This window comes from Gavialis gangeticus, unplaced genomic scaffold (assembly GCF_001723915.1).
Source record: "Gavialis gangeticus isolate Ggan-Ray unplaced genomic scaffold, GavGan_comp1, whole genome shotgun sequence".
Classification (NCBI taxonomy): domain Eukaryota; kingdom Metazoa; phylum Chordata; order Crocodylia; family Gavialidae; genus Gavialis; species Gavialis gangeticus.
The window spans coordinates 32,370,043-32,381,886 of NW_017728994.1; the positions used below are offsets into that span (position 1 = coordinate 32,370,043).

The 11,844-nt window shown below is 47.6% G+C and overlaps 1 protein-coding gene across 1 annotated transcript in view; it reads left to right on the forward strand.

Moving 5' to 3' along the window:
- The first annotated feature begins 346 nt into the window (after positions 1-346).
- The window catches only part of ZNF488 (zinc finger protein 488), a 14,525-nt gene continuing 3,027 nt past the window's right edge, over positions 347-11,844 (forward strand). Inside the window, exons 1-2 of the mRNA XM_019502539.1 lie at positions 347-591; positions 11,301-11,529. Of these exons, the coding sequence (XP_019358084.1) occupies positions 373-591; positions 11,301-11,529 (448 nt within the window). The 5' untranslated portion in view covers positions 347-372. The remainder of the gene's footprint in view (positions 592-11,300; positions 11,530-11,844) is intronic.

An 11,844-nucleotide genomic window follows, 5' to 3' on the forward strand; every position in this document is an offset into this window, starting at 1 on the left:
ATCATTCTGGGATGCTGGGGGACTGTGAATTAATTTGAATCTGGAGCGGATCTGGGACAGAAGTTCAATAAACTATTTAACCTAAATCAGTTAAAGTCTAATACTACATCCATCCAAGTTTATCTTAAACCAGTTTCGGCCATTATCAAAACAGTTATGTGCGCTGAAGTTCTGTTGTTACAGATTTGAACCCATTTCCAATCACTTACATCTATTTATGTTTAATATCTGTCCCTGCAGTGATAGAGATAAGAGACTGTGGGAAGGGTAGTATACACATTGAATAAATAAACACATAAATAAATATTCATCTCTCCTCCTTCTGTTTTCTACCCCTGGTTTAATTGCGATTCCTTGCTTTGTTACAGGCTTATGATGGAACTTACATCTTTGCCTAAGCTCCTCTGGACAAGTGATAACAAGGCCCTGCATTACCATTTTCCAGATGTATTGGCAACTGTTCATACCACCCAAGACATCCCAGAAGAGGCCATTTTTGGACCATGCATCCTCCAGAATACTTTGTTGGACACTATAGCTTTTATTGCTCTCAAATGCTCTGATCGAAGAAATATCCATTATGTATTTAAGGTAGGAGAATGTGAAATTGATGCTAGTAATGAGTCAAGAAAACCACATCCTCCTTTGACAGGTGACGTGGTCAAGCTGTAGATTTATCTATAGCCTAAGACAGCTCAAAGCTACCCTGAAAAGGGAAACTGGTTCAATTCAATGCTGGCTTGGAGGCTAGTAAAGGCACTTTCTTCACGGGGAAGATGACACACCATATCTTGGCTAAGTCCCACTTTTGCCCAGGGCATCCATGATCTGCTTCAAGCCAAGCAGGGATGGAGAGAGGATCAAAGAGTTTGCTATGACTCCTCACCTCTGCATTTTTTCACTTGGAGATGAAAAACCAAAGGCTTGTAACTGGGCAAGATAGCTTTTAAGACCAAAGAAGGCAGCATCTGGGATTGTACTCTCTCTTAAGCTATGCAGTCAGAGGTATGATTGTTCACCTGGTGGAAAACCTGAGTTAGCTTTAATCTCACCAGCTTTGGTACCAGTGGCAGGGAGGCAGTGATGGCTCTGATCGCAGTGTGGGTTCTCTGTTTGGGGTGCTACTGAGCTCCATGCTGCCATAGTTTCCCTGCTACTAGTACTGGAGCTGGCTAGATTAAATTTAGTTTGCATATGCTTTCCAATGCTGCAGTTGCATCTTCCACATATAATGCAGACATAACGTAGTCTTATAGGCAGATTCTTGGGGCCAAAGCAAGACTGCTGCTGAGAATGGGCATGTACATACAGTGTGATGCAATACTGTATAGAGATACCTCTCCTGACATCTGTGTGGCACAAGATAATGATATTTAGATCAATTATAAGGGACTCAGTTTGGAGGCTGCTTACTTTGTCCAAATGAAGCCTAGGAGGCACAGCCTTGAAGTGAAGGGAGAGCAGGCCTCCCCATTCCTTGAGCCCAGATGAAGCCGGGTCTGCACTGTCATAGCTCAGTGCTGGTCTCAAAGATTGTGCCAAAAATAAGCCCTGCCCATCTACTTCTGCTCCATACACTCAAACATAGAAATGCAGCCCTTGGGACATACAGAACAGAAAGCAGGGGGAGAAGGCATATATTTTGGCCACACCCTTGAAAGCAATGCTGAACTAGTGTAGATATATCCAAGGGTCCAGGAGCTGCTGAAGTTTGTAGGCTCCAAAGGGAGAGGGTAAGGAGAGTGTAGGGGCAGCTAATGGGAGGTCTCCGTTGTTTACATTTTCTTCAGGCAGCAAGATCTCTGAAAGGGGTGTGGGAGCCGAGGAGGAAGAAACCTTATGGCCTGGCTGTGTGTATGTTGGTTGGTAATGCAAGGTGGTTTGTTCAGTCTTTGCTACCGGAGAGACCTGTGAGTTTTCTAGGAAAAGAGGTTCTCTGGAGCAGGTCTGTACTGCTGGGGTTTGATGGCTGGGGCCTGTTCTGTGGCTCGGTTGTGGGTTGTACAGCTACAGCTATGTGCTATGGGATGTAAACAGAGACCCCATCATGGCTCTTGCTGGTTGCCTGAAGCAAGAGAAGACTTTGGGGGGATTGATGGCAGCTTATATCAGGGGAGAGCATCAGGGTTTAGGCAAGCAACTATTCACCAAAGCAAGCCAGGAGAAAACCAGGAGCAAGAGTCATAAACTCCTAGCAGAACGTTTCAGCCTGGATATAAGGAAAAACGCTATTCCAGACTCTGGAATAGACTCCCAGAGAGGGTGGTGCCAGGCACCTACCCTGGAGATCTTCAAAAGGAGACTGGATACACACATTGTTGGGGTTATTTGACCCCACCAGTCTTTCCTGCCCAGAGCAGTGGGGATGGACTCAATGATCTCACAAGGTCCCTTCCAGCCCTAAACTTCTGTGAACAAAACCAGCCCCAGAACTGACCTTTGGGGCACTCCACTTGATACTGGCTGCTAATGAGACATCGAGCTATTAATGAGTACCCTTCGAGCCCAATGATCAAGCCAGTTTTCTATCCACCTTACGGTCCATTCATCCAACCTGTACTTCCTTAACTTGTTGCAAAAATGCTGTGGGAGACTGTATTAAAAGCCTGGCTAAAGATGAGAAATATCATGTCCACTGCTCACCCTGCATCCACAGAGCCAGTCATCTCATTATAAAGGCAATCACGTTAGTCAGGCATGACTTGCTCTTGGTGAATCCATCTTGCTTGTTCCTAAGCACTTTCATTTTTTCCAAGTGCTTAGAAATGGACTCCTTGTGGGCTGCTCCATGATTTTTCCAGGGACTGAGGTGAGGCTGACTGGTCTGTAGCTCCCTGGATCCTCCTTCTTCCTTTTCTTAAAGATGGGCACTCTATTATATTTACCCTTTTCCAATCAAAAAGGCCGTCTCCCAGTTGCCATGTGCTTTCAGAGATAATGGGCAGTGGCTCTGGAACTGTATTGGCCAACTCTCTCATCATCCTCAGGTGTATCATGTACAGCCCCATGGAGTTGTACATGTCCACCTTTTCTGAATAGTCTCTAACCTGTTCTTTCACCACTGTTGGCTGCTCCCTCCTCCCCAAACTGTGCTGCTAACTGCAGTAGTCTGGGAGCTGACCTTTTCCATATCATCTGTGACTAGGTTACCTCTGTCATTCAGTGAAGGACCCATACTTTCCCTGATCTTCCTCTTGTTGCTGACATATTTGTAGAAACCCTTCTTGTCACTCTTCATGTCCCTTGCCAGCTGCAACTCCAGTTGTGCTTTGGCCTTCCTGATTTCATCCCTGCATGCCTATGCAATACCCTTATACTCCTCCCTAGTTTTTTGTCTTCTTGCTCCCTGATGTTCTCCCTACAATTGTACTTGTAAAGAGCAATTATGTGCTCTTTTCATCTGCATTGTGTGAGGATAAACGAGCCAAGCCACTTCCATTTTTTTCCCATAGTATCATGATTAGGTTTGGGTGAGCAAGGCACAGGCCCCAAGCACCAGTTTAGAGGAGATGCCACAATGGTAGCTTCTTTAGGGAGCCTTTGATAGAGGAGCAACAGCTCCCAGCTGTTGTGGTAGGAGCCAGGCTTGAAGTTTGCAGCAAGGGTTGGGCAATTAGTGAGATGACAGAAGGATTTTTGAGTCTCCTGGAGTAGATAAGACTGATCACTCCCTGCTTCTGGCACTTGGTAACTCCTCCACCAGCCCTAGCAGAGTTTTGCCCAGAGCACAAAACTTGTTAGACATGCCTGTTCTTTCATAAGAAAAGACCTCCATCTCCCTTAACCAGCTCAGGGGGCTTTCTTTGTACTCATCCTGGGTTAAGTTAACCTGTTTTTGAACATCAGTGACCAGAACTGCACACAGTATTCCAAATGGGATCTTACTAGTGTCTGGTACAATGGTACTAGTGCCTCCCTGTCTCAGCTGCTGCTCCAGGGGACTAATATACTTTAATATACCTAGGCTTGGCTGCTTTACACTGGCAGATTATGCCATTCTACACTTGACCAATACATCAGAGTCCCTCTCTTCTTTAGATCTTTGCAGTTTATGTATCCCCATTTTATAGCTGAAGTCCATGTTACTGGTCCCGAAATGAATGCATTTCATACTGTTAAACTTCATAGCATTTCTGAAGCTCTGTTCCACAAAGTTATCTAAATCTTCCTGGATAATAATTCAGTTCTGTTCTCTATTAGCAGTACTTCCCATCCTAGTATCATCTAAAATTTCATGGGGACACATCTAGTTCTAGTGCCTGGGTTGCTTTAAATATGGAAGATAGCATTAAGACTGGAAACTGCTTCCTGAGAAGCTACTGGTAACTGCTCCAGAAGCAAAACTTCTCCTTTGAGTGATTTTCACATCCTCCACATCCTCACTTACATCTTCTTAATATAGAATCAAGGAATCTACCAAGAACAGGGTTCGCCTATAGCACAAGCTGCATAAAAGGAGCATGTGTATGTGTGCACCCATCCACCCACTCACTGCCTGGGACAAGGCAAAATATGAATCAAAATTCAACAGTTTAGGTTCACTATCATCTTTGTCCACAGCAATCTCGCAGGACTTTTGGGTAGGACTTTCCCCAGCCAGGGTCTCCCTGAGCAGGCACTATGATCTATGATCTTTTACTTTTAGTTCCAATGGGAATCCTCTTTTTCTCTCATTTCCTTTGTGGCCAAGGGCTCCCAGTTTAACAGCCACAGAAACTAACAAAGGAATTCAAGCAGTGACTCTTCCAACCAACAAAACAAAACAAACATCTGAAAATCAACCTGACCTGCTGAGCCCTCATGTTCTTTGCCCCATAACTTACCACTGCTTGTGGCTTCTTGGGAATCTGGAGGACAGAGGTGAGTTTCCTTATCTTCCCCTCCCAAGGCCACCTGGTTCACTAAGCTCTTCTCTGTAGGCAGAAGGAATTTATAGCCACTGTCCACAGAGGGGCTGGGTTATGGATCTGTGGGTACATCCACATACAAACCAAAAATCCCCTGGGTTTTTCACTTTCTTGTCATGCCAGGCACTTCCACTTTGCCCTGCATGCTCACTTTTTCCTTTATACATTTTCAGCCCTCTTCCTTATGGCCACATTTTTGTCTTTAGTTAGCACTCGAGTGTGTGCTCAGCAATTTCAAGAAACAGACTGTAATTAGTCACAGCCTGTGTTGTAGCTGGTAGTTACAACCACTGCATATTTGTGTCACTGTCAGGTTCTTTTATTTCGCAGTCATTTTGAATTATTGTATATTTTAAAGGGGGCCAGTTGCAGGGCTTGCCTATTTAGTGTCTTCCTTACCTAATTATCTCTTTCACTAATTGTCTCATAACATTTCATTCCTATAACCATGCTGCTACCATGATCACATTTTTGCATGATAGGTGCCATCCAAAGAGAGTTAAAAACAGAAAAGAAAAAACTGAAAAGACAGAAAAGAAACATTTTTTCCAATGCAAAAAAAGAAATATTCTATGGCTGCAGTGGAAATAGCAAGAAAAAAATCAAGCTTGTGCTCACCACTAAATATTTTTCATTCCCAAATTTTTCTCTTCCAAAGCCAGCACTTAAGTTCTCAGAAATTAGATGTGACTTTTTTTCTGTATATTTTGACAATGACCTGTTCCCTGTTCCTCAGTATCTGTGCTGTGAAAGCCCATCCCATCACCTTTCTCAGCCTGCAAATAAAGCAAACACTGTTGTGGTAGACACCAAAGAACACCCCTTTCAGAAAATAGAAGTCCCTGGTCAATGCAAGGTTCAGGTGGTATAGAGTAAATAAGATAAGTTGCAAGATGAGGACAAATGAAAATATTGCCTAGCTGGATCATTGCTAGAGGAGTAAGTTGGGAGGAGGACGGGGGCAGGAAAGTGCGGGGGAAGGAAAGGGGAAGAAGGGCTTGAGGCACAAATAGCATGATTGTATAACTAAAGACTGTACTGCAGTGTACCACAAGACATGGTTGGGTTCTTCTTCTCATTATTATTTTGAAACTTACACTCAGGGATACACATACACAGCCACGTATCTGCCCAGCCACATGAATGCTTATACATCCACATTGCAGGGGTAATAGAATTGCAAACTGGGAATAAGTGCAAAAAGGCTACTTATTCAGCTGGTAAGTGCCATTTAAGCACACAAAAAAAATAGTATTCCACCCCTCAAATCTCTGCCCCTCTCAGCCTCCCCATCCATAAACTGAAGAGAACTGCACTGACCTATCTCTACATACTAGCAAATTGCCCATCAAGAATGACAGGGGGTGGGGGGCAGGGTGAGGATGGAGCCCTGTGTTTGCCCCCCCTTGTCTGGGCCCATTCCCCCTCTTCCCCCCCTCTGCTCCCACCACTTGGGCCTGGGGCCCAGGGCCACTCCCTCCCCCCCCCCAGCTTGGGGTCCGAGCCCACTCCATCCACTGTTGCTGCCACCTCCAGGGAGCAGGGCTGAGCGGGGGTTGGCAAGGCCTGTGGTGCTGGGCCCCCCCGAGCTCTGTCCCTGCCATCACGGCGGCACTCCGCTGGCTGCCCCGAACACTCTTGGAACGCTCTGATTGGTTGTTTGAGACAGTGTTACAGACTGTGTGACTACAGCATTACAGACAGACAGACTAAGGCTTTCAAATATTAGAATGAGGCTAGACTGCCGAGTGCGAGGTAATCCAAGAGCCCTGCTTAGATGGACCCATTCAGGAATGGGATGTGTAATGAGAAAGCAATGAGTTGAAGGGTTATGGCAGTGTTTCCTAAACTTTGATACCTGCAGTGCACTTTTTTCCTGGGTTAAAATTGGTGGCACACTTCACTCTCACACCTGAAAAGGTATATATTACCATATTTACCTGAATCCAAGACAACTTCAAATTTACTTGTTACAATTTTTCTGTATAGAATCTAATTAGTGGGAGCTCATCTTAAATTCATTCCCCCAACTGCCGTGGGAGGGAAAGCAGTGGGGTGGGGGTGGGGGAGGGGCCAGACACCTGTTCCTTGCTCCCCTGCCCCTTATCCTACCATGCCTGTACCTATCCCCCCATGTCTGTCCCTCTGCTACCTGCACCTCACCATGCACTCCCTCCCCACACTCCCTGATAGGGAAAAAGCTTTCATCTTGGACTCAGTTAAATATGGTGTGTGTACATATATATATATATATACACATATTTCTGGTGTGGACATGTATACCTTTCCCAAAACATAGAATGTATTTCATTCCTTTGCCAGAGGAAATCATACCAGTGCTGAAATGCACTGTTAAAAAAACAACTCCGTAACTTTTCTGAATTTCACAGCTGTCCAGTTAAGCATCTCTGAGGTCTAAATTCAGAAGAGATGTGAGGGGGGAGGGGAGGTGGCTTGAGGCCAAAAAAGCTTGAGAATCACTGGTGTAACTGGTGGCACTTAAGGGTGGCAGGGACAAGACCTCACCCTGCTGTGCCCTGCTCTGTCTACTGCCTGCCCCTTCCAGACCCCTAATCTATAGCTCAGGGGGCAAGGGCAGCCTCCGCTGCTGAGGCTGTTCCTGCAGGGTCTCACATACCTGCAACCATCCCTGCAGCCTCTCCAACCCAGCCCCAGGAGCATGGGAAGAGTGGAGAGGATGAGCACAAACCTCTTTTGGCTAGGATTCATAGAGTCATAGATGCTAGGGTCAGAAGGGACCTCAACAGATCATCGAGTCCAACCCCCTGCCTTGGGCAGGAAAGAGCGCTGGGGCCAGATGACCCCAGACAGATGCCTATCCAGCCTTCTCTTAAAGACCTCCAAGGTAGGGGAGAGCAGCACCTCCCTTGGAAGCCCATTCCAAATTATGGCAAGCCTTACCATGAAGAAGTTCTTCCTGATATCTAGCCTAAATCTGCTCTCTGTCAGTTTTGTGACCATAGTCCCTAGTTACCCCAAGAGGCACCCTGGTGAACAGAGCATCTCTGATTCCTTGCTGCCCTCCACTAATTAATTTGTAGGCAGTCACAAGATCACCTCTCAGACTTTTCTTGTGGAGTCTGAAGAGATTCAGTTCCCTTAGTCTCTCCTCATAGGGCTTAGCCTGCAAACCCTTAACCATACAAGTGACCCTCCTCTGGACCCCCTTGAAGTTACAGCACTCTGCATTTGTCCTTGTTGAACTGCATCCTATTGTGTTCTGCCCACTTTCCCAACCTGACCAGGTCTGCCTGCAATTGTTCCCTACCCTCTGGTGTGTTCACTTCACCCCACAATTTAGTATCATCCACAAACTTGGACAGAGTACATGTCATACCCCACCCAAGTCGCTGATGAAGACATTGAAGACTACAGGTCCAAGGACCGAGGTCTGCGAGACACCACTGCCAACATCCTTCCAGGTCAATACCAACCTGTTCACCACCACTTATGCTTATTAGGGTCATACATTTCATGTTAGTTAAGTAGCTAGCTGAACTCCCATAATACTTTGTAATTTATGTGAAGGGTTTGGTAGCCCAGGCCTAGGCCAAGCTAAATTTAGTATTAACCAGGGGTAGGCAATTATTTTGGCTCAGGGGCCACATAAGGAGTTTTGCTGAGCTGTTGCAGGCTGGGTCAGCACTCCCTCACCCAACAACTCACCAAAACTCCCTATGTGGGAGGGGGGTGCAGGTAGATGGGGAGCAGTGTTCAGGAGCAGGATGGGCAGGTAAAGCTGGGGTGATGGGACAGGGTTGCGGGGTGGTGACTGCATGGGGCTGGGGCCCAGGGCAGAGCCACGATCTGCTGCCTGCACAGCCCTGTGATAGGTGTGGGTTCTATGGGCAGGGGCATGCAGGGATCGGATCATGGCTCGGTCTCAGGCCCTAGCCCCATGCTATAACCACCCCAAGATCCCAGGGTCTCCCTGGCTCTGCCTGCCTGTCTCAGGGAGTGATGCACTCCCCACACATCCTTGCCCATAGAAACAGGACTCTGCCCTAACCCCAGACTTGGCTTCTCACTGTCACTGCTCCACGATCCCAGGGTCTTCACGGAGACTGTCAGGAAGCTGCATGGGCAGGGTGCATGGCCGGAAGGATGGAATGAGGCTGCAGGCAGGTGGAGGGCTGTGGCTGTGGCTGGGATCTTGGGGTGATGACAGCATGGGGCCAGAGCCAGGGCAGAGCTGCAAACCTCTGCCCATGGAACCTGCACCCATTGCAGGGCGATGCAGGCAGTACATCATGGCTCTGCCCTGGGGCCCAGCCCCGTGCTATCACTGCTCCAAGATCCTGGGATCTCCCTGGCCCTGCCTGGCCATTTCACTCCTGGATGCCATTCGCCACTGGCCCACAGCCCCACCCCAGCCACCCAGCTGCACACCCTGCCAGTGCAGATCCTACTTCCAATGGTAGGTGTGGTGAGGATGGTCTGAGGTGGCCAGAAAGCGGGACAGAGTCTGGCACTAGCAGCCAGGAGCTGCCACCACCCGGGCTGCCAAGACATGGAGTCTAGCCACTGCACCACCCCAGCCCTGCTGTGTGCCCAGGGTCAGCAGGACCAGCCATATGCGCCATGGCCCAGGCTGCCCCCTGTGCCTGGGCTAGGCAGGACCAACGGACCCACCATGGGCTGGTCAAAATCCCTCGGTGTGCCAGATCTAATCTGTTGGCTGTATTTTGCCCATCCTTTGTATAAGCAGTAACTTGGCTCTCTTTGTTAAAAAATGAAGGGGTAGGATCTGATTTTTGTATGGTAAGAGTCTAGTCTCTCTGCATTGCTTCCTCTAACAGCATCACATGGTTACTAATAAATCTGAGTAATCTCTGGTATTGCATATTTTGGGGTACTTCTCTTTGTGAGACAGCACATGTGGTTAAATTAATTCTGTTGGATTATATGGTATAAAATGGTAACCATAAAAGGAGCTGTGTCAAGCTGTAAGCTAAGCTTGTTCTTTAAAAACAAAACCAAGCTTTGGCAATGTGTTCTTTAGGACCATAGTACATGTCTATTTTAAAGCCTGATGGAATTTGATCTCCCATCCCAACAACCATGCCTGCTGCCACACCACATGTGCAGACAGGTTGCACAATTCTGGAATTGGGGATCAGAACTAATAGCACCATCACTAGCTGCCAGTTCAGGAGAAGTCCAGAATCATGATCCCAGGCTCCCCCTGCACTTGCAAATTGAAAGTTGAGTGTCTACAGCCCAGCATGGCCCAGTGTGAACCTGGGACCTGGACTGACAAGCAGTTGATTGTTGGTCTCAATCCTGGAAATGCACCAGGGGAAGTTCAAGACTCCACTGTGGTCATGGGACTGGGACCAATAAATAGCTGATTCTCGGTCCCAACCTCAAGGCTGCCCTAGGGCTGGTGCCAGAGGCCCATGCACTGGGATATCAGAAAACCTTGTGTACAGCCTAGCTGCACTAGTGAGTTCTTCAGGTCCCAGTGCACAGGGACCCTCAGATTAGGGAACCTCTCCCTAGTCCCAGGCTTCCCATGGCCAGGATGCATCAAGTGCCTTGCTTTGCAGCCCTCTAGGAGCTGTGGGGCAAAGCAGTCATCCCATCTCAACCTGGCACAATGCTTACATTGCCCCAAGACTCCTGTGAGGGCTAGGAATCAAGGCATATTCTGGAACTGCATTCTGGTGAGCACCATGGCTCACTGTGACTTCATACCAGAACATGTCTTGCTTCGCAGCCCCTGTAGGAACTAAGGGGCAAAACAAGTGCTGTGCTAGCTCAGGGTGAGACACAGAGTTCTGCCTCCCAGGAGCAGGGCTGGGGGGGCGATGGCAGCTGCTCCCCTCTGTGGCCTGCACAGATGCTGCCCGGCCAGATGTGGGGTGGGGAGCTCACACACAGTGGCTGCTGCTGCCATCCACCACCCTGCACCGTTGCATGCAAGCCCCACCCCATTCTGCATTGGGCTGCCACCCGCCCTCCTCCCCACTCTGCCAGAAGTGTACCCCTGATTTATGGTACAATGGAAACATACTAAAAACACTTGTGAGATGAAACTTATCTGTATGCAGGGTAACAACAGAAGGCCCAAAATATTCAATAAACCACCTAAACCAGGTCTAAGTGAGACTTTGGTGTGTCATTTGCCATAAGCAGCCTTCCACTTACTTTGAATTTCACCCCATAGGCCTGATCCATTAGCTGGGAAAGTCTTCTGTTAGCTTTGGGTCAAACCCTATGAGTGTAAGCAACAGGACCATAGCCCTTAACAAATTGCCTCACATATGGAGCAGACATGAATGGGTTTTGTTGATGGGTTTTTTGGGGGGGAAATCTTGCATTGAGCATTTAAAATCCCTAAAGTTTCTGTTTCTGTCCTGTGTCTCACAGGTAGATGTCTCCTCAGTGCATAGTCCCACTGGACTGCCCTGGATGAGGCTTGTTCAAGCAGCTGCCAATAGCAAGGAACAGAACTTGGAAGCCTATTTAAAAAATAGTCAGTTGTACTTTCGGTCTACTAGGAAAATAAACAGAAATGAGGAGCTCCTTGTTTGGTATGATGAAGAGCTTTCCAGCCTCCTTGGTTTTAATGAGATAAAAGCCAGGACTCTTCAAAATGGTAAGTACAGAAGGCCTAACTGCAAGAAACTAAGATTTCCCCAGGGTCGGGGAGGGCTGAAGTCAGCCTGCTGTATCTTTGTTGTAGGCAATGCTGCTTGAATGGGAAGGAACCCAGCTTGACTGTTACCTTAGATTGGGTTTTCAGGACTGGGCAGTCAGAAGAAAATGTTTTACTTGTGCCCCATGCTGGAGTCTTTGAGTGGGAGAACAAAGATGGAAACCTTGTTGCTGTTTTCATTGTCACTTTTCAGGGGGTGGTGTGTGTGTGTGTGTGTGTGTGTGTGTGTGTGTGTGTGTGTGTGTGTGTGTGTGT